General features: G+C 44.0%; 1 protein-coding gene and 1 pseudogene across 1 annotated transcript; one reads left to right on the forward strand and one right to left on the reverse strand.

Moving 5' to 3' along the window:
* Positions 1–3,134: 3,134 nt before the first annotated feature.
* Positions 3,135–3,459, forward strand: LOC126961325 (small ubiquitin-related modifier 2-like). The gene has a single exon (XM_050801555.1). It carries the CDS (start codon positions 3,135–3,137, stop codon positions 3,420–3,422), a length of 288 nt encoding a protein of 95 aa, XP_050657512.1. The 3' UTR covers positions 3,423–3,459.
* Positions 3,460–19,172: 15,713 nt separating this feature from the next.
* On the reverse strand, positions 19,173–21,759 carry LOC126961322 (tigger transposable element-derived protein 1-like; annotated as a pseudogene).
* Positions 21,760–23,625: the final 1,866 nt, after the last annotated feature.

Here is a 23,625-nt window from a genome sequence, read left to right on the forward strand (position 1 = left end):
GGTCTCGATCTCCTGACCTTGTGATCCGCCTGCCTCAGCCTCCCAAAGTGCTGGGATTACAGGCGTGAGCCACCACGCCCGGCCTCCTGTGCTTTTAATTGTAGATAAGGGATTGATTTTCTGGGCAGGTGGCTGCAGGTTATCAGTCATCATTCTAGTTTATTTATTTATTAGAGATGAGGTCTCTCAATGTTGCCCGAAGTAAAGAACTCAACTCCTGGGTTCAAGTGATCTTCCTGTCTCAGCCTCCCGAGTAGCTAGGTAGTCCCAACTGTGGCACCACTACTGCTCAGATTACTCTTTTTAGTTTTATTATGATTAATTTATATATTTATCTCTTTTTGAACAAGGTTTTGCTCTATCACCCAGGCTGGAGTGCAGTGGCACACTCATAGCTCACTGTAGTCTCAAACTCCTGGGCTCAAACAATCCTCCTTCCTTAGTGTTCCAAGTAGCTGGGACTACAGGTGTGCACTGCCACACCCAACTAGTTTTAAACATTTTTTGTAGCTGGGCATGGTGGCTCACGCCTGTAATCCCAGCACTTTGGGAGGCCAAGGCGGTGGATCACCGGAGGACACGAGTTCGAGAACAGCCTGGCCAACATGGTGAAACCCTGTCTCTACTTAAAATACAAAAAAATGAGCTGGGCATGGTGGCACGCACCTGTAATCCCAGCTACTCAGGAGGCTGAAGCACCAGAATCCCTTGAACCTGGGAGGCGGAGGTTGCAGAAAGCAGAGATCACGCCACTATACTCCAGCCTGGGCGAAAGAGCGAGACTCTGTCTTGAAAAAACAAAGCAAAACCATTTTTTGTAGAGACGAGGTCTCACTATGTTACCCAGGGTGGTCTCAAGCTCCTGAGCTCAAGTGATCCTCTCATCTTGGCCTCCCAAAGTGCTAGGAATATAGACATGGACCACCACGCCTGGGCTTCTTGCTACCCCTTAACAATCGGGCAGCTCCTCCTTAGGCTTTAACACACAGCTCTTCCTTCTACTCCAATGCCTTTCCTTCAGGAAATCCCAAGGTCACGGTAGACAAATAAAATAGATTTTTAGAGCTCCTTTAAAAATTTTATTTTATTGTTTAAATTGACAGAATTGTATTTATCATATGTAACATGATGTTCTGTATATATACATTGTGGAATGACTAGATCTAGCTAATTAACATAGTATTACCTCACATAGCTATCATTTTTGTGGTAAGAATGCATAACATCCACTCTGTTAGCATTTTTCAAGAATACATTATATTGTTATTAACTATAGGCACCATGGTGTATGGTGGAGCTCCTTGGAACATCTCTGAACATAGGCTGATGGCATAACACCAATGAACGGGCACAAAATGATGTGGTCTACATTTGTCATTCTCTGAAGGTCTGGCTGACAGATAAAATGTTGACTATGAGGGCAGAATTGAAGGTCTCCATTTATTTCAAAACATTCCCTAAGTAGATAGCTTTTTGACCAAAGTAGATAGCTTTTTGACTGGCATGGTGACTCAGGCCTATAATTCCAGCACTTTGGGAGGTCAAGGTGGGTAGATTGTTTGAGCCCAGGAGTTTGAGACCAGTCTGGTCAACATAGAGAGATCTTTCCCTTCTTCCCTCCCTTCCTTCCTTTCTTTTTAAAAATTATTTTTATAGCCGGGCATAGTGACTCAACGTCTGTAATCCCAGGACTTTAAGAAGCTGAGGTGAGCAGATCACCTGAGATCAGGAGCTCGATACCAGCCGGGCCAACATGGTGAAACTCCACCTCTACTAAAAATACAAAAATTGGTCAGGTGTGGTGGTGGGAGCCTGTAATCCCAGCTACTTGGGAGGCTGAAGCAGGAGAATCACTTGAACCTGGGGAGCAGAGGTTGCAGTGAGCTGAGATCACGCCACTGCACTCCAGCCTTGGCAACAGAGCGAGACTCTGTCTCAAAAAGTATATATATATTTGTTATATATATATATATAAAATAATTTTTTTTTTTTTTTGAGACGGAGTCTCACTGGGTCACCCAGGCTGGAGTGCAGTAGTGCAATCTCGGCTCACTGCAACCTCCGCCTCCTGGGTTCAAGCAGTTCTGCCTCAGCCTCCTGAGTAGCTGGGATTACAGGCATGCACCACCACGCCCGGCTAATTTTTGTATTGTTAGTAGGGATGGGGTTTCACCATATTAGCCAGGCTGATCTCAAACTCCTGACCTTGTGACCCACCTGACTCAGCCTCCCAAAGTGCTGGGATTACAGGCATGAGCCACCGCGCCCAGCCTATTATTATTTTTTTTATTTTTTTATTTTTGAGATGGAGTCTTGCTCTGTCGCCCGGGCTGGAGTGCAGTGGCCAAATCTCAGCTCACTGCAAGCTCCGCCTCCCAGGTTTTCGCCATTCTCCTGCCTCAGCCTCCCGTGTAGCTGGGGCTACAGGCGCCCGCCACCTCGCCCAGCAAGTTTTTTGTATTTTTTAGTAGAGGCGGGGTTTCACCGTGTTAGCCAGGATGGTCTCGATCTCCTGACCTCGTGATCCGCCCGTCTCGGCCTCCCAAAGTGCTGGTATTACAGGCTTGAGCCAACGCGCCCGGCCTTTTATTTTATTTTTTTTTTTATTTTTTTTAAAAAGAAAGTCTCTACTAAAAATTTAGCGGCGCGGTTGTGGGCGCTGTAGTCCCAGCTACTCGGGAGGCTGAGGCAGGAGAATGGCGTGAACCCGGGAGGCGGAGCTCAGTGAAGCCTGTGCAATGGGCGACAGAGCGAGAGCAAAAAAAAAAAAATAAAAACTTTGCGGGGGGCGCGGTGGAGATGGGGGCGGATGGGCGGTCAGGAGATCGAGGTCAGATCGAGACCATCCTGGCTAACATGGTGAAACCCCGTCTCTACTAAAAAATACAAAAAAATCGCCGGGCGCGGTGGCGGGCGCCTGTAGTCCCAGCTACTCCGGAGGCTGAGGCAGGAGAATGGCGTGAACCCGGGAGGCGGAGCTTGCAGTGAGCTGAGATCCGGCCACTGCACTCCAGTCTGGGCGGCAGAGCGAGACTCCGTCTCAAAAAAAAAAAAAAAAAAAAGAGTTTGCTTGTTCGATGCAAACCTGGTACCTCTTTTGTGAAGCGGCAGCTGAGGAGACTCTGACACTCGCCATGGCCAACGAAAAGCCCAAGGAAGGAGTCAAGGCTGAGAACCACGATCATATTAATTTGACAGTGGCAGGGCAGGATGGTTCTGTGATGCAGTTTAAGATTAAGAGGCATACACCAATCAGTAAACTACTGAAAGCCTATTGTGAACGACAGGGATGGTCAATGAGGCAGATTAGATTACAATTCGATGGGCAACCAATCAATGAAACAGACACACCTGCACAGCTGGAAATGGAGGCTGAAGATACAATTGATGTGTTCCAACAGCAGACGGGAGGTGTCTACTGAAAAGGGAACCTGCTTCTTTTCTCCAGAACTCTGTTCTTTAAAGACCAAGATTACGTTCTCAATTAGAAAACTGCAATTTGGTTCCACCATATCCTGACTACTACAGTATAGTTTTTTCTATTCTTTCATTTCCCCCTTCCCCATTCACTTATTGTACATAAAGTAACTGGTATACGTGCACAAGCATATTGCATTTTTTTTTGTAACTAAACAGCCAATGGTATGTTTTGATTGACATCAAGTGGAGACAGAATGGGAAAAATACTGATTCTGTGAAAATACCCCCTTTCTCCATTAGTGGCATGCTCATTCAGCTCTTGGTATTCCAGTAAGTTATTTTGCTCTCACTGTTTTAACAAAAATAAAAATAAAAAAATAAAAATAAAAATCCTTGCATACCTTGTTCAATTGGAGAATTTTAATGTTTTTCATTTATCATTGTAAAACAAAGGACAATTTTGTAACTTTTCTGTACGTAGCTGTTACATGCAGGGCAATATGTCTTTAAGTAGGGATAAATTACTCTAAAACAAAAAAGAATCCTATATAGTTTTCCCTTCAAGTCAAGCATCTTGTTGTTTAAATAAACTTCTTGTTTAAAAAATAAAATAAAATAAAAAAGAGTTTTTAGTAAGATGGGGATCTCATCATGTTGCCCAGGCTGGTCTTGAGCTCCTGGGCTCAAGCATGTTTTGTGGCTCATCCACATTCATGTATTAGTACTTCATGCTTTTTTTTTTTCCTTTCTGTCTTTGTTTCTTTTTTTCTTTTTAATGGAGTTTTGCTCTTGTTGCCCAGACTGGAGTATAATGGCATGATATTGGCTCACTGCAACCTCTGCCTCCCGCGTTCAAGCGATTCTCCTGCCTCAGCCTCCCGAGTAGCTGGGATTACAGGCATGTGCCACCATGCCTGGCTAAATTAAATTTTTAGTAGAGACAGGGTTTCGCCATGTTGGTCAGGCTGGTCTCGAACTCCTGAGCTCAGGTGATCCACCCGCCTCGGCCTCCCAAGTGCTGGGATTATAGGTGTGAGCTACCGTGCCTGGTCTACTTCATGCTTTTTTGCGGCTGAGTAATATCTCATTGTGTGTATACCATGTTTTGTGTAACTGTTCATCTGCTGTTGGACATTTGGGTTATTTCTATCTTTTAGCTCTTGTGAATAGTGCTGCTATGAATATTTGTGTAGAAGCATTTGTTTGAATCCCTGCTTTCAATTATTTTGGGTTTCAAGTAGAAATGGTGGGTCCTGCCGGGCGCGGTGGCTCAAGCCTGTAATCCCAGCACTTTGGGAGGCCGAGACGGGCGGATCACGAGGTCAGGAGATCGAGACCATCCTGGCTGACACGGTGAAACCCCGTCTCCACTAAAAATACAAAAAAAATTAGCCGGGCGTGGTGGCGGCGCCTGTAGTCCCAGCTACTCGGGAGGCTGAGGCAGGAGAATGGCGGGAACCCGGGAGGCGGAGCTTGCAGTGAGCCGAGATCGCGCCACTGCACTCCAGCCTGGGCGACAAAGCGAGACTCCGCCTCAAAAAAAAAAAAAAAAAAAAAAAAAAAAAAAAAAAAAAAGAAATGGTGGGTCCTGTGATGATTCTATAATTGCTTTTTAAGAAACAGAGAAACTGTTTTCCATAGTGGCTGCAATATTTTACAGTCACACCAGCAATGTAAGAGGGAGGGGTCAAATAATAAATTTGCCAACATTTATTATTTCCTACTTAAAAAATTATAGCCACACTGGGTGTGGTGGCTCACGCCTGTAATCCCAGCACTTTGGGAGGCCAAGGCAGGTGGATCGCCTGAGGTCAACAGTTTGAAACCAGCCTGGCGAACACGATGAAACCCCGTCTCTCCTAAAAATACAGAAATTAGCCGGGCATTCTGGTGGGAGCCTGTAATCCCAGCTACTCAGGAGGCTGAGGCAGGAGAATCACTTGAACCCTGGAGGCAGAGGTTGCAGTGAGTCAAGATGGCACCATTGCATTTCAGCCTGGGCGATAGAGTGAGATTCTGTCTCAAAAAAAAAAAAAAAAAATTATAACCCTCCTAGTGGGCATGAAGTGCTATATCATGGTTTTGATTAGTATATACCTAATGACTGATGATGAGAAACTGTTATCTTCTTTGGAGAAATATTTAAGTCCTTTGCCCATTTTAAAAATTGCACTTTTTGCCAGGTGCGGTGGATCATGCCTATAATCCCAGCACTTTGGTAGACCGAGGCAGGCGGATCACCCGAGGTCAGTTTGAGACCCACCTGACTAACATGGAGAAACCCTGTCTCTACTAAAAACACAAAATTAGCCAGGCGTGGTGGCGCATGCTACTCGGGAGGCCGAGGCAGGAGAATCGCTTGAACCCAGGAGGCGGAGGTTGCAGTGAGCCGAGATCGTGCCATTGCATTCCAGCCCGGGCAACAGGAGAGATACTCCGACTCAAAAAAAAAAAAGAGTGAAATTCTGTCTTAAAACAAAAACAAAACCAAAAACAAAATTAGTGACAAGAGTGAAACTCCATCTCAAAATAAATAAATAAATAAAATTGCACTTTTTTGTCTTTGTTGAGCCACTGCATCTGTTTATTTCTGTTACACAACAATGATTAATACTTTTAATCATGACCCAGAAGCACACCCAGAAATAATATATTAGAGTCACCATAATTTTGGTATTAGGAGATTATCATATTTCAATTATTTGACAATAATCCAAATATAATGAACATAACCATTAATGAGACTATTTGATAGAGCATCTCATTCTTCAGCATCTTCCTTCCTTCCTTCCTCCTTTTTTTTTTTGAGACAGAGTCTCACTGTGCTGCCCAGCCTGGAGTGCAGTGGTGCGATCTCAGCTCACTGCAACCTCCGCCTCTCGGGTTCAAGTAATTCTCTTGCCTCAGCCTCCTGAGTAGCTGGGATTACAGATGCCCGCCACGATGCCTAACTTTTGTATTTTTGGTAGAGATGGGCTTTCACCATGTTGGCCAGGCTGGTTTTGAACTCCAAACCTCAAGTGATCTGCCCTCCTCGGCCTCCCAAAGTGCTGGGATTACAGGTATGAGCCACCGCCTCTGGACTCTTCAACATATATCATTGAGTAAGAAGGTTTGCTAAGTAAATTGCTTTTCAGGTACTATACCATATGGATTTGCAGGAAACAATTTTGTATAGGCTGTCTAGTCACCCCATATAACAACTAAAGCAAAGTTAGCTGCTTGGAGAAGTTTTTTTTTTTTTTCTTTTCTCACCAGAGGTTGAATGCTGGAAAAAGTTTTTGATTTTGACATTTTCCACCTTTGATTTTAAGCATATTTAATAATAACTGTAATAATTTCAAAGTAATTAGGTGTTACCTGGATGCTAGAAGTTTCTAACAATAGGTTATTATTATGTGCTTTGCCAAAAATACTAAATTCAGTGGCCAAGTATTGTACTGGCCTGCAGGAAAAGCATAAGAAATAATGGGGTTGAGTCCAAGGGAGAAAGTAAAGGTTCCTTTTATTCTGAATGATCTAGCTTAGTCTTAAATTTGTATAATACCCAACCTCTCTGCTTTGATGAACCTTGGTGATCATCTATTCTATAGAATTAAAAATGTGGTGGTGGCTGGGCATAGTGGCTCACGCCTGTAATCCTAGCACTTTGGGAGGCTGTGGCGGGTAGATCACCTGAGGTCAGGAGTTCGAGACCAGCTTAGTCAATATGGTGAAACTCTGTCTCTACTAAAAACACAAAAATTACCCGGGCATGGTGGCAGGTGCCTGTAGTCCCAGCTACTCAGGACGGGGAGGCTGAGACAGGAGAATTGCTTGAACCCAGGAGGCAGAGGTTGCAGTGAGCCGAGACTGCGCCACTGCACTCCAGCCTGGAGGACAGAGGGAGACTCCTCTCATAAACAAACAAACAAACAAACAAAAACATGGCAGGGCAAGGTGGCTCAGGCCTGTAATTCCAGCACTGTGGGAGGCCAAGGTGGGTGGATCACTTGTGGTCAGGGGTTTGAGACCAGTCTGGGCAACATGGTAAAACCCTGTCTCTACAAAAAAATAAAAAAAATTAGCCAGGAATGGTGGCACACACCTGTAGTCCCAGCTACTCAGGAGGCTAAGATCGGAGGATTGCTTGAGCCTGGGGGGCAGAGGTTGCAATGAGCCGAGATGGCACTACTGCACTCCAGCCTGGGCGACAGAGACTCTGTCTCAAAAATAAGTAAATAAATAGAAATAAAACATAAAAAATAAAAACGTGCGCAATGAATTTTCTTGGGCAAAAACCAAAAGTCAACTCTCTTGACCTTCATTTCCAGCTCTAAAGGCCACTGTATCTTAACTTAGTCAAATGACCAGATGGGAAATGATTGCATTTTCAGCCAAGAAACTCAGTGCTAGGATCTTTTGTGTTTGCTAAATCTTCAGAAATGACATTAATTTCGCTATTGGAAGGAAGCCATATAGTACTTTTAGATTAAAATCCTGAGTTTTTTGAAACTGAGTTTTGCTCTTGTTGCCCAGGCTGGAGTGCAATGGCATGATCTCGGCTCACTGCAATCTCTGCCTCCTGGCTTCAAACGATTCTCCTGCCTCAGCCTCCCAAGTAGCTGGGACTACAGGCACCTGCCACCACGTCGGCTAACTTTGTATTTTTAGTAGAGACAGAGTTTCGCCTTGTGGCCAGGCTGGTCTTGAACTCCTGGCCTCAAGTGATCCGCCTGCCTCGGCCTCCCAAACTGCTGGGATTACAGGCATGAACCACCATGCCTGGCCACAAATAGGTTCTTAAATTTCATCAAGATTATACTCTTGATTTGGTTTTGATTTAGATTTTTAAAAAAATGATAGCTATACCAACAGGTACATCAGCCAGATACAATTATGTAGTGTCTCCTTCCAAAGAGAGAAGCTTTTCCCACTGGGATTGAATCTTATTAACCTTGGCCTAATTGTGGTCTTGAGCCGTCACTCATTTATTATTTATCTTCATACCCTCTAACCTGGTTCTCTATCCATTTTAAACAAATAAGATAGCCCTAAGGGCTCTCTTAAGCCACCTGAAATACAGACATTCTACCACTCACCCTAAATCCCTAGGCCCTCCCCTTACAAAAACTGGCTGAACCTGGCCGGACCAGCAGCAGGGTTCCTGAGATAAATAAGCCTTAATGTTTGCATTCTTCAAGAAATCCAAGATATACCAAAGGCCCAATATCCTAAAATATATAAAATAAAAATAATTTTAAAAAGAAAAATAAATCCAAGACTAAAAAGCTATTGGGCCGGGTGCGGTGGGTCACACCTGTAATCCCAGCACTTTAGGAGGCTGAGGTGGGCAGATCACGAAGTCAGGAGTTCGAGACCAGCGTGGCTAACATAGTGAAACCCCGTCTGTATTAAAAATACAAAAAATTAGCCAGGAATGCTGGCAGACGTCTGTAATCCCAGCTACTCGGGAGGCTGAAGCAGGAGAATCGCTTGAACTTGGGAGGTGGAGGTTGCAGTAAGCCGAGATCGCGCCATTGCACTCCAGCGTGGGAGACAGTGAGAGACTCCATCTCAGAAAAAAAAAAAAAAAAAAAAAAAAAAGAGCTATTGGAATCTTAAGGGTGTAATTTCAGGTATTTGTTAGCAGAGACTGGGGGACTTCCAGGGTGCCTTCTTTGCCTGCCCATCGAAGTGGGCCCCTAGACACTGGCACTGTTTCCAGAGTCAAGATGGAAGGCAATCTAATGTCAATAGAATGCTGGAGCTGTACCTACAACTGGCATTACTCAACCCTGCACACACCCAGTCTTCTAAACCGTGAACATCTAATTTAGGAACATCTTCCAAGGTAAGTGGTCAATTGTACACTATCCTCTTTATCTCCCTCTTGCCTGGAGGCCATTTCAGCTAGTCACCAAAGTAGATTTTCCATCTTTCCTGTATCTCTGCACACAGGGACATTGGCCCAACCATGCCTCCCGTCTCCATCTTTTACTGGCAAGGGTTTCCTTACAGATATAAACACAATCTTTTTGCCTGCCTCAGGTTCCGTCTGTCCTCCAGCTCATACTTTGAAGGAGAGGAGGAGACGGAATCTGTTTAATCCTCACTCAACCTCACTTTTGTTCTGGAAAGAAGACTTTTGAGATGACTCATGCAGAGTTTCCTAAACTTGCCAGAGGAGAAGAGGCACCTGGGCTGCTGGTTAAAATACCTACTCTCGGGACCCCAGAGCGGCTCTGCTGAGTGACTCCCAGTAACTCCAGGGAATGGGTTCCGGGAATCTTTCCTTTTAATCACGACCCCAGGTTATTTTTTTAATCACTAGGATAGTTTTGGAAACAGAGGGCTAATCCAGTTCTTCTCCATGTCTCAGAATACCCTGGAGGCCTATGGAAACCCAGATGACAGGGGCCCCACCTGGGAGTTTCAGTTTCAGTAAGTCTAGGGTAGGGCCCGGGAATTTGCATTTCTAACCAGATCCCAGGTGATGCTGATGTTGTTGGTCAGGGAACCCCACCCTGAGAACCACTGATTGGTCCAGTGGCTTCATTTGAAAGTGAGTTATCTAGCCGTGAAGGGATTAGGCATCTCGACTGAGATGATAAGAATAGTGCTAGTCAGCGTCAAGGAAATGGTGAGCTATCCTTCTCAATGAAATGCACTAACTAAAGGACACTTGCTAGAAAACAAATCGTGCCCACCTGCAAACCTCCTGAACAAGCCCGTAACAGTCTCTAATTCAATCTGCTTTTCTCAATAATTGGAATTACGGATGAATACACCAATTTCTAATCCTTTTATTTTTACAGTTTTGTTTAATTTCATTTTGCTTTCTAGTCTTTTTTTTCTTTTTCTTTTTATTGCAAATTAGCAGAATGAGTGTGAAGGCTTTTGCGTCCTGGCCAGAGAACTTCACAACTATTGTAACATAGTTTCTATGGAAAAAAGTTATTCTAATTCCAAACAAATGAACTTTGAGGAAACTTTGGGAACAGATCTTGCTGACTCCGACACAGTACAGTGTGTGTTTTGGTAGGTTCATTACAGGCTGTGGGAATGGTGCAAGAACTAAGCTAGTAACTGGAAGCAGGTGCATCAGCCATTATTTTGCTGATCAATTAGGTATCGATGCGTTTACTCCTGTAAGTAGGTCTTTGGGGAGTGACTAAAAACGGATCCAATACTTTGAGCCTGTGCTACTTTGCAGACATTATGAGAGTTAATAAAACTCATTACCTTTTAGCTTCTTAGCTTCCTTCTGGCAAGGGACAAAACACTAATTTATTTTAGCATAGCCTTCTCTGTGTGTGTGTGTGTATGCAAGCAATTAAAATAACTTTCATGAAAAACAGTGCAGAATGAAAACGGGTTACCAATATTTATCAGCAATTTATTTGTGGAATCCTGCAGTTTCAGTGCATTGTTATGTTGATTGTACTTTCTAAGATGTCTGGCTTCTTGGAATGTAAATCTCATCAAGAGAGCTTGTGGTAACCTCACATGCATTTATAGATAAATATTTTCCTTCACTGCTGAGGACCTATGAAGAACATTAGAATGCACAGCTCTAGTTGGTGGGCAAGGGGAATAGAGAAGGAGAATTTATGCAAATTTTAATTACTGTTTCATGGGGTTAAGGGTGCAAACTGTACAAAAATAAAATAATTTAATGAAAGGGAAAGGGCAAATGTTCTTTTCAAGATCTTTACGCAGAAAAGTTTGAATGCATTACATAGGGCGAAAAAGTATTAGAGATTCATGTTAATTGACAGCACAAATTGAGCTATGTTTTTTTTTTTTGAGACAGAGTCTCGCTCTGTGGCCCAGGCTGGAGTGCAGTGGCTTGATCTCGGCTCACTGCAAGCTCCACCTCCTGGGTTCATGCTTCTCCTGCCTCAGTCTCCCAAGTAGCTGGGACTACAGGCACCCACCACCACGCTCGGCTTTTTATATTTTTTAGTAGAAACGGGGTTTCACCGTGTTAGCCAGGATGGTCTCGATCTCCTGACCTCGTGATCCGCCTGCCTCGGCCTCCCAAAGTGTTGGGATTACAGGCGTGAACCACCGCGCCTGGCCAACAATTGAGCTATGTTGTCAGTACTTTCTAACGAGTCTTTGTGTAAATATTGGGTAAATATAATGAACAGTCGAACAGGAAATTTTGATGTAAATTAAACTTGCAAGAACTAAGCAAAGGCAATCTGAATTAAAGGAAAAATATAATAAAACTAAAGTTCTGTTTTCAAAGATGCTTCTTTTTTAGTCTTTTTTTCAAGAGACTTATACACTTAATTTTTATTCATTAATGTCAGAGATGAGTCTCTAAGATTCTGCTTTGTACATGGTGCAAGAAAAGAATTCAAAAATGGATTTTTCTGTCTAGTATAACATTTTGGAGGGCAGAGGAGTGGGATGCCAGGGAATGAAATGAAAACTTAGGTATCTGGGAAGCTGTGCCTCAGAACAATTTTGTAAGAGGCAAACAGTAAGGACAATCTTGGCTGAATAGATACATTGAAAGAATAACCTGCATTCTGTCTGCATGCCTTTTTCTTCACTGAAAAAAAAAAATGATGATGGCCAACATTTTGTCAATTTTCAAAATAATTTAAAAAATTGTTTTCCTATGTGCTCATTATACAAACCCAAATACTACAGAAATGTATAAAATAACCTGCCTACCTCCCCCCACCAATATTGAATCAGATTAGCTCTTCCATTCCCATTTTCATCAGAAAACTAAGGTAGAGTGTGAATACATGGCTATGTTTCCTGGAAAATTAACTGGGAGTTGTAACCAGTGAATCTTGAGTTCATGCCATGCTTTCTCAGGCTTTCTCTCTGTGGACTTATAAAAATGTTTATTTTATAGCTACTGTACTAAGCTGCACCTGTTTAAGAATAAAATTTGATGTTAAAATTTGGCATTCAATAGAATCTGTCAGGTAATCATTCTTTTAGAGAAAAAAGTATTGCGCACAAATGCCTCACGTTTCCTTGTGGTCCTATCAATCCATTCATTGATGAATGTCTCATGAAAAAATAAAAAGGGGGCCGGGCGCGGTGGCTCACGCCTGTAATCCCAGCACTTTGGGAGGCCGAGGCGGGCGGATCACAAGGTCAGGAGATCGAGACCACGGTGAAACCCCGTCTCTACTAAAAATACAAAAAATTAGCCGGGCGCGGTTGTGGGCGCCTGTAGTCCCAGCTACTCGGGAGGCTGAGGCAGGAGGTGAACCCGGGAGGCGGAGCTTGCAGTGAGCCGAAAAAAAAAAAAAAAAAAAAAAAGAAAAAATAAAAAGGTCAGAATGGACTTTATGGCATATAGACTCAGCTAGTTAATAATCTACAGACTGGACTTGTCTGCCCCTTTAGGAAAGACCTGGCCCAAACTCCAAGACCTAATAAACCTAATTAGTACGTGTTAAAATAATTGCAGTTGCTGCAATGAGGTTAGCAGTGAGTGACACTGATGATTTGGGAAGTGATGATGGGGGGGTGGGGGTTTGGCGGGGTGGAGGCAGCAAGCTTTTAAAAACCTTTAAAGGTTTTCAGAGTTTTATGCCTCATTGTAATCGTGCAAAGATGAGGCAGGGACCCGTGACTCACTTTGGCTCTTTGTGCTAAAAGGGGTCTCTATTTAGGTTAAAACGAAGCACTTAGCCCATGTTTTAAACAATGAAAGGTACTTAGGCTCTAATACCTTAACCCTGCAGAGCCATTGTCTACTTGCAAGTATATTCTATAGGTTTTGCACTCAAGATTGATCTATGTAAATAAGAAAACCTTTTGTTAAGTAAATTTAGGAATGCAAATAAATATGCAAGAAAAAGAAGCAATTAAAAAATCCTTAACTTACATTACTAGTCATTCAAGTAATAAAGCCATTGAGAAAAAAATAGAAGTGTATGTGGGATTGTAAATGTGTATTTATTGAGTTGCAATATATTCTTTAGTTTAAAAAGCACTGCATGAGGGGAGGGGAGAGAAAAATAAATAAAAAGCACTGGGTGAAACACAGAATTGCACCACTTGTAAATTTGATGGGGAGCAGGTAAACTGAGTTAAGTGAAACACTTAGATAATATATTCCTTTTTAGATAGTCATACATCTATCATTTTTCTATTTTCTGAACATAATTACAGTATACCAGATATAGTGTAGTCATTCACAATTTATCTTTCTGTTACTTTTATGTAAAGAGACAAGGTAAGCATCAAATAATGTCTTAAATTTACAGGGGAAAATTTCAAGAAGTCTATTTTCTAATTTTGTTACCTTTGGCAATCATAACTATGGGGCAGTAATTTTATCTGTTATTTTTAAGATGAGGCAAATCTCAATGACATTTTTCTTATACATATTGATGTTTTCTATTGGGTTCATAAAGTGTGTGAACAGGGATATTTTCTTAGCTTTCTGCAGGGCCAAGGCCAGAAGGCCTTCATCCTATCCCCCTTCATGTGTACAATGAATGTGTGACCTTGGGCAAGTCAATTACCCTTTCAATGCTCTACCTCTTCCGCTGTGAAATGGGAATAATAAACGTAATACTAAATCAGAGAAATGCTCCCTGGATTGAAGAGACTAATGCCCCTGTTCTTGGCTTGCTCAATAGAGTACGTTTATTATTATTTGGTAAATATCTTATTAGATATGAAAGTTACACTTAATATTTATACATTTGTAAAATCTTTGCTGTGTTTTCTTGTAGAGATAACATTTACTGAGTATTTGCTTAGGGGCAGGCAGGTTTTGGGTTCTTCAGATGCCTTTTCTCATGTGATTTTCAGTCACTCCATGAGGTAGAAATTATGATGGTCCTTGTGTGTAGAGAGTAAACTGTCCAAGGTCACATGTTGTGGCAGAGCTGGGACGGGGTTCCCAGTCTATGTGGCTCAGTACTGGGCGCATACTAAACTGTGTGTCGTCACTATGGATTGCCCCTCAGCCCTTTTCCTTCTCTATATGCTGTCCCCAAGTGAATCCATTCATTTCCATGCCTTTCACTGCCAGTGAGATTCTGTAGTTACAGCCAGATCTTTCTCCTGTGCTGCAGATCTATTATTTCTAAATGCATACTCTTTAGATCTCAATTTGAACTCCTTTCCTAACTAACTGTCCCTCCTGAATTCTTTCTGTCACCAGGCTGGAGTACAGTGGCGCCACCTCGGCTCACTGCAACCTCTGCCTCCCAGATTCAAGCGATTCTCCTGCCTCAGCCTCCCGAGTAGTTGGGATTACAGGCGCCCACCACCACACCCGGCTAATTTTTGTATTTTTTTTTTTTTTTTTTTTTTTGAGACAGAGTCTTGCTCTGTCACCCAGGCTGGAGTGCAGTGGCCAGATCTCGGCTCACTGCAAGCTCCGCCTCTTGGGTTCACGCCATTCTCCTGACTCAGCCTCCCGAGTAGCTGGGACTACAGGCACCCGCCACCTCGCCCTGCTAGTTTTTTGTAATTTTTAGTAGAGACGGGGTTTCACCATGTTAGCCAGGATGGTCTCGATCTCCTGACCTCGTGATCCGCCCATCTCGGCCTCCCAAAGTGCTGGGATTACAGGCTTGAGCCACCGTGCCCGGCCAATTTTTGTATTTTCAGTAGAGACGGAGTTTCACCATTTTGGCCAGGATGGACTCTGCCTCTTGACCTCGTGATCCACCCTCCTTGGCCTCCCAAAGTGCTGGGATTACAGGCGTGATCCACCATGCCCAGCCCCCTCCTGAATTCTCTATTGCCACTTAATGGTCTATTGTCACTTAATGGCGTTACCAGAAACTTGGGAGTGAGCCAGGATTCTGGGTCTGTCTTTCCTTTGTCTTCCACATACAATTCATTGTCATCAGGTCCTGCCTCATTTCAACTTCAAATTAGCTCTCAAATTTTCCCTCTTCCAGCTAACAGTCATCAATTACCTTAATTCAGAGTCCCACCCCTCGCCCCATTTTTTAGAGATGGGGTCTCCTTCTTTCTTAGCCTCCAAAACCACTGGGTTTACAGGTGTGAGCCACTGTGCCTGGGTCAGTTTGTACTTCTTTCTTCTTCTTCTTCTTTTTTTTTTTTTTTTGAGACAGGGTCTTGTCACGTCCCACGCTTATCTAATTTTTGTAGAAATGATATTTACCATGTTGTCCAGGCTGGTCTCGGACTCTTGGGCTCAAGCAATCCACCTGTCTCGGCCTCCCAGAGCGCTGGGATTTCAATCGTGAGCCACTGCACTTGGTCAGTTTGTATTTCTTAAAACTAAGATGACATTGCCCGTCTTGGACACATACTGGGCTTGTTAACTCTATGACCTTAGGCAAAAGTTGGCTAAATTCCTCTCCCGTAAATTGGAGACAATAACAGCGGTCTCATAGGATTGCTGTGAAGATTACATGAGGGCCTGGCACAGTGGCTCATGCCTGTAATCCCAGCACTTTGGGAGGCTGAGGTGAGTGGATCACCTGAGGTCAGGAGGTCAAGGCCAGACTGGCCAACATGGCGAACTCCTTCCCCCTCACTCCCACCCCCCGCCTCTACTAAAACAATACAAAAACTAGCCAGGCATGGTGGCGTGCGCCTGTAATCCCAGCTACTCGGGAGGCTGAGGCAGGAGAATCGTTTGAACCTGGGAAGTGGAGGTTACAGTGATCTGAAACTGTGCCACTGTACTCCAGCCTGAGCGACGGAGCAAGACTCCCTCTCCAAAAAAAAAAAAAAAAAAAGATTCAATGAGACAATGAAGGCATTATTATTATACATCTTGAGCCAAAATAGTAGCATGTAGAAAGTTTTCAGTAAATGCTACATAGATTAATAAACCTATTTTTTTTTTTTTTTTTTTTTGAGGCAGAGTCTCGCTCTGTCGCCCAGGCTGGAGTGCAGTGGCGTGATCTCGGCTCACTGCAAGCTCCGCCTCCCCCGGGTTTACACCATTCTCCTGCCTCAGCCTCCCGAGTAGCTGGGACTACAGGCGCCGCCACCACGCCCGGCTAATTTTTTTGTATTTTTAGTGGAGACGGGGTTTCATTGTGTTAGCCAGGATGGTCTCAATCTCCTGACCTCGTGATCCGCCCGTCTCGGCCTCCCAAAGTGCTGGGATTACAGGCTTGAGCCACCGCGCCCGGCCTAATAAACCTATTAATACATGTATCATGTCTTTTCTTCTGGTGACCAATAGGATGCAGTCATAAGACTTAAGACTCCAACCATGATTATGGATATTCTTATGACTTGTTGGTTCTAGAATAAACTGAAATTTGTTCTAAAAGAAGGCACATTTTGGCTGGGCATGGTGGCTCATGCCTGTAATGCTAACACTTTGGGAGGCCGAGGCAGGCAGATCATTTGAGCCCAGGAGTTTGAGAGCAGTGTGGCCAATGTGAAACCCTGTCTACAAAAAATACAAAAATTATCTGGGTGTGGTGGCTTTCTCCTGTGTTCTCAGCCACTCAGGAGGCTGAGGTGGGAGGATCACCTGAGCCTGGGGAGCTCGAGGCGGCAGTGAGTCATGATCCCGCCACTGTACTCCAGCATGGGGGACAGAGTGAGATCCTGTCTAAATAAATAAATAAAGGACTAAGAAGGCAGCCAGTTGATGCTATTTTAATTTATGTTGATGCTATTTAATGGACTATACAGGAAACTATTCTAGACCATGTTTCTTTTCAACTATTTTAGGACTTGGAGAAACATGAATTTAGAATTAGAAAATGGTCTAGCCAAGATTTGGAGAAAAGTTCTTACACAGAGACAACGTAGTCCACAAATACACACAGTCCATTATGGCTTTATCTTACCCCAGGTGATGGGATAGAGAAATGAGAGCTTTGGGAGTTAACTTCCCATCAGGGGCAGAGAGCAGGCAATAACTATTACTCTGTGGATGCCAAACAGACGTGCCCGTGTCAGGGGGAAATCTGGTACATATTAATGACATTGATTAGAATCCTTCTACCATGATGCTATTACCCAAAACAGCCCCAGATTGGATCATTGGTTTTTTTTTTTTTCATTTTTGAGACGGAGTCTTGCTCTTGTTGCCCAAGCTGGAGTGCAATGGCGCGATCTCGGCTCACTGCAACCTCTGTCTCCCAGGTTCAAGTGATTCTCCTGCCTCAGTCTCCCAAGTAGCTGGGATTACAGACATGTGCCACCACACCCGCCTGGCTACATTTTTGTATTTTTAGTAGCAATGGGGTTCCACTATGTTAACCAGGCTTGTTTCGAACTCCTGACCTCAGATGAGGTGCCCACCTCGGCCTCCCAAAGTGCTGGGATTACAGGTGTGAACTACCATGCCCGGCCAGAACATTGGATTTTTCTTACTCACACATTTTTTTTTTTTTAAAGGTAACTGGTCAGGCACAGTGGCTCATGCCTGTAATCCCAGCACTTTGAGAGGCTGAGATGAAAGGATTGCTTGAAAAAGGCCAGATTTCGAGACCAGGCTGGTCAACATAGCGAGACTCCATGGTAGGCCGAAGCGGGCGGATCACGAGGTCAGGAGATCAAGACTATCCTGGCTAACATGGTGAAATACAAAAATACAAATACGTCTCTACTAAAAATACAAAAACTTAGGTGGGCGTGGTGGCAGGTGCCTGTAGTCCCAGCTACTCTGGAGGCTGAGGCAAGAGAATGGCGTGAACCTGGGAGGCGGAGCTTGCAGTGAACTGAGATTGCACCACTGCACTCCAGCCTGGGCAACAGAGCGAGACTTCATCTGAAAAAAAAAAATAAATAAAATGAAAAAGGTAATTGAAGATTATATATGTAATCTTTTTATAATATGTGTAGCATATAACATAGAAGACAGTAAATAATATATTCTGAATTACAGTTTTCTAAATATTTGAAATATATGTTTTTCTTTCAAGTGGGTTTGAATACTTCGTTGAAATTCTCACGGTTTGTTGCCAAATATCAATGACATGATATCTTTTTCTTTTTAATCACATTACCCATGGGTGTCTTGTAAGGTACTCAGGTCAGGAGATAGAGACCACGGTGAAACCCTGTCTCTACTAAAAATACAAAAAATTAGCCAGGCGTGGTGGCAGGCACCTGTAGTCCCAGCTACTCGTGAGGCTGAGGCAGGAAAATGGCGTGAACCCGGGAGGAGGAACTTGCAGTGAGCTGAGGTTGCGCCACTGCACCCCAGCCTGGGTGACAGAGCAAGACTCCATCTCAAAAAAAAAAAAAAAAAAAGAAAGAGATTAGTTGAGTGTGGTGGTACATGTGTATAGTACTAGCTACTTGGGAGGCTGAGGCAGGAGGAGGATCACTTGAGCTCAGGAACTGAGATTACAGTGCACTATCATTGTGCCACTATACTCCAGCCTAGGCAACAGAGTAAGACCCTGTCTCTAAAAACTAATAATAATAATTAATAATACTAAATACTTTATTGGTAAAAAATGCTAACGGTCCTCTGAGCCTTCAGCAAGTCATAGTCTTTTTTTTCTTTTTTTTTTCTTTTTTTTGTGAGATGGAGTTTTGCTCTTGTTACCCAGGCTGGAGTGCAATGGCACAATTTCGGCTCACTGCGCCCTCTGCCTCCAGGGTTCAAGCAATTCTCCTGACTCAGCCTCCCGAGTAGCTGGGATTATAGGCATGCACCACCACACCTAGCTAATTTTTTTGTATTTTTAGTAGAGACGGGTTTCTTCATGTTGGTCAGGCTTGTCTTGAACTCCCAACCTCAGGTGATCTGCCCGCCCCGGACCTCCCAAAGTGCTGTGATTACAGGCATGAGCCACCGTGCCTGGCCCAGCAAGTCTTTTTGCTGGTGGAGAGTCTTGCCTTGATGTGGATGGCTACTGACTGATAAGGGTGGTGGTTGCTAAAGGTTGGGGTGGCCATGGCAGTGTCTTGAAATAAGACAACAGTGAAGTTTGCCACATTGATGGATTCTTCCTTTCATGAAAGATTTCTCTGTAACACGCACTGCTATTTGATAGCATTTTATCCACAGTAGAATTTCTTTCAAAATTGAAGTTGATCCTTTCAAGCCCTGCCCCTGCCTTATCAAACTAAGTTTATGTAATATTTTAAATCCTTTGTGTTGTTTCAACAATGTTCATAGAATCTTCACTAGGAGTTGATTCCATCTCATGAAACCACTTTCTTTGCTCATCGGTAAGAAGCAACCCCTCACTTGTTCAAGTTTCATCATGAGATTGCAGCAGTTCAGTCATGTCTTCAGGGTTTAGCTGTAATTCTCATTCTCTTGCTATTTCCACCACACCTGCGATGACTTCCTCCATTGAAGTCTTAGCCCCTCAAAATCATCCATGGGGGTTGCAATCAACTTCTTCCAAACTTCTGTTAATATTCATATTTTGACCTCCTCCCATGAATCATGAATGTTCTTAATGGTATCTAGAATGGTGAATCCTTTCTAGGAGGTTTTCAGTGTACTTTGCCCAGATCCATCATAGGAATCTCTATCTGTGGCAGCTGTAGCCTTAAGATGTATTTCTTTTTTTTTTTTTTTTTTGAGAGGGAGTCTGGCTCTGTCGCCCAGGCTGGAGTGCAGTGGCCGGATCTCAGCTCACTGCAAGCTCCGCCTCCCGGGTTTACACCATTCTCCTGCCTCAGCCTCCTGAGTAGCTGGGACTACAGGCGCCCGCCACCTCGCCCGGCTAGTTTTTTTTTTGTATTTTTTAGTAGAGATGGGGTTTCACCGTGTTAGCCAGGATGGTCTTGATCTCCTGACCTCGTGATCCGCCCATCTCGGCCTCCCAAAGTGCTGGGATTACAGGCTTGAGCCACCGCGCCCGGCCGTATTTCTTTTTCTTTCTTTATTTCTTTCTTTTTTTTGAGATGAATTCTCACTCTGCCACCCAGGCTGGAGTCCAGTGGCACAATCTCAATTCACTGCAATCTCTACCTCCTGGTTCAAGTGATTCTTGTGCCTCAGCCTCCTGAGTAGCTAAGATTACAGGTGTGCACCACCATGCCCAGCTAATTTTTGTATTTTTGGTAGAGATGGGATTTCGCCCATGTTGGTCAGGCTGGTCTCAAACTCCTAACCTCAGGTGATCCACCCACTTTGGCCTCTCAAAGTGCTGGGATTACAGGCATGAGCCACCATGCCCAGCTAATGCCTGAGCCTCTTAAAATGTATTTCTTAAAAAACATGACTTGAAAGTTGAAATTACTCCTTGATCTGTGGGCTGCAGAATGGGTGCTGTGGTAGCAGCATGAAAACAGCATTCATCTCCTTGTACATCTCCATCAGACCTCTTGGGTGACCAGGTCCCATTGTCAATGAACAGTAATATTTTGAAAGGAATCTTTTTTTTTCTGAGCAGTAGGTCTCAACAATAGGCTTAAAATATTCAGTAAACCATACTGTTAACAGATGTGCTGTTCATTTCTAGAGCACAAGCCTAGTAGATTTAGCACAATTCTTTTTTTTTTTTTTTTTTTTTTGAGACAGAGTCTCGCTCTGTCGCCCAGGCTGGACAGGCGCCCGCCACCTCGCCCGGCTAGTTTTTTGTATTTTTTAGTAGAGACGGGGTTTCACCATGTTAGCCAGGATAGTCTCGATCTCCTGACCTCGTGATCCACCCGTCTCGGCCTCCCAAAGTGCTGGGATTACAGGCTTGAGCCACCGCGCCCGGCCTAGCACAATTCTTAAAGGCCCTAGGATTTTAAAGGGGTAAATGAGCTTTGGCTTCACCTTAAAGTCACCAGTGGCATTAGCCCCTAACAAGAGAGCCAGACTGTCCTTTGAAGCTTTGAAGCAAGGCGTTGACTTCTCCCCTTTAGCTATGAAAGTCCTAGAAAGCATCTTCTTCCGGTAGAAGGCTGTTTCATCTACATTGAAAATCTCTCGTTTAGTGTAGTGACCTTCACCAGTGATCTGAGCTAGATCTTCTGAATAACTTGCTGCAGCTTCTCCATCAATGCTTGCTGCTTCACCTTCCACTTTTATATTATAGAAATGGCTTCTTTCTTTAAGGCAACTTGTGCTTGCTTCAAACTTTTCTTCTGCAGCTTCCTCACCTCTTTCAGCTTTCATAGAATTAAAGAGAGTTAGGGCCTTGCTCTGAATTAGGCTTTGGCTTAAGGGAATGCTGTGGTAGGTTTGATCTATCCAGACCACTCACTTTCTCCATATCAGCAAGAAGGCATTTCACTTTCTTATCACTTGTGTGTTCACTGGAGGAGCACTTTTAACTTCCTTCAATAACCTTTCCTTTGCATTCACAACTTGGCTAACTGTTTGGAGCAAGAGGCCTAGGTTTTGGCCTATTTCTGTTTCGGACTTGCCTTCCTCATTAAGCTTATGATTTCTAGTTTTTGGTTTAAAGTGAGAGATGTGCAACTCCTCCTTTCACTTGAACACTTAGAGGCCATTGTAAGGTTTTTCATTGGCCTAATTTCAATATTGTTGTGTCTCAGGGAATACGGAGGTCCCGAGGAGAGGGAGAGAGATGGGTGAAAGTTAGTTGATGGAGCAGTCAGAACAAATGCGTTTCTCAATTAAGTTTACGGTCTTACATGGGGGCGGTTTATGGTGCCCTCAAACAATTACAATAGTAACATCAAAGATCACTGATCACACTTTACTACGACAAATATAATAATAATGAAAAGTTTGAAATGTTGCAAGAATTACCAAAATGTGACACAGAGATTTGAAGTGAGCATCTGCTTTTGGAAAAATGGCACCAGGGCGTGGTGGCTTATGCCTGTTATCCCAGTGCTTTGGGAGGCTGAGGCAGAAGGGTTACTTGAGGCCAGGAGTCCAAGACTAGTCTGGGCAACATAGTGAGACCCTGTCCTTACAATACACATATACATATATGTATATGTATTGTTTAATGTATATATGTATATTAACCAGGAACAGTGGTTCATACCTGTGGTCCCAGCTACTGAGGCAGCAGGATCACTTGAGCCCAGGAGTTTGAGGTTGCAGTGAGCTATGATCTATACTCCAACATGGGCAATAGAATGAGAACCTGTCTTTGAAAAACAAAACAAAACGACAATGAAAAATGGTGCCAGTAGACTTGCTCAATGCAGGGTTGCCACAAACCTTCAATTTGTAAAAAACACAGTATCTGTGAAGCTCAATAAAACAAGATGTGCCTGTGTTATTTATCTCCTTTATTACACAAAAAGTAGCCTGCTTAACACTCTTAGTTGTTGCGGCATAGCAGATTTCCCCAAATTCAGCATCATACAACAACAAACATTTATTACTTCTCTCAGTTTCTGAGAGTTGTGAATCCAGAAATGATTCAGCTGGATGGTTCTGGCTCAAGGTCTCGCAAGAGGTTTCAGTCAAGCTATTGGCCAGGGCTGCAGTCATCTGAAAGCTTAAACATGGATAGAGGCCCTACTTCCAAACAGGACTTGCTCACATGGCCACTGGCCGGAGTCCTCAGTGGCTTGACACATGGGACTTCTGCGTGTTTTCATGGCATAGTAACTGGCTTCCCATGAGTGAGTGATTCAAGAGAAAGGGCAAGGAGGAAGCGGCAGTGCCTTTTATGGAGTCTCTGCAGTCACACACCATCACTTCTTTTCTCATTCTATTCCACTCTGTTGCCCAGGCTGGAGTGCAGTGGTACGATCTCAGCTCACTGCAACCTCTGCCTCCCGGGTTCAAGTGATTCTCCTGCCTCAGCCTCCCGAGTATCTGGGACTACAGATGCACACCACCACGCCCGGTTAAGTTTTGTATTTTTAGTAGAGATGGGGTTTCACTACGTTGGCCAGGCTGGTCTCAAACTCCTGAGCTCAGGTCATCCTTCCCCCTCAGCCTTCCAGAGTGCTGGGATTACAGGCCTCAGCCAGTGTGCCCAGCCTATTTTTAAAATTTATTGCCAGGCGCAGTGGCTAGTGCCTGTAATCCCAGTACTTTGGGAGGCTGAGGCAGGCAGATCACCTGAGGTCGGAGTTCGAGACCAACCTGACCAACATGGAGAAACCCCGTCTTTACTAAAAATACAAAATTAGGCCGGGCGCGGTGGCTCAAGCCTGTAATCCCAGCACTTTGGGAGGCCGAGGCGGGCGGATCACAAGGTCAGGAGATCGAGACCACAGTGACACCCCGTCTCTACTAAAAATACAAAAAATTAGCCGGGCGCGGTGGCGGGCGCCTGTAGTCCCAGCTACTCAGGAGGCTGAGGCAGGAGAATGGCGTGAACCCGGGAGGCGGAGCTTGCAGTGAGCCGAGATCGCGCCACTGCACTCCAGCCTGGGCAACAGCGT

Source organism: Macaca thibetana, chromosome 8, assembly GCF_024542745.1.
Source record: "Macaca thibetana thibetana isolate TM-01 chromosome 8, ASM2454274v1, whole genome shotgun sequence".
In the NCBI taxonomy this organism is placed as follows: Eukaryota; Metazoa; Chordata; class Mammalia; order Primates; family Cercopithecidae; genus Macaca; species Macaca thibetana.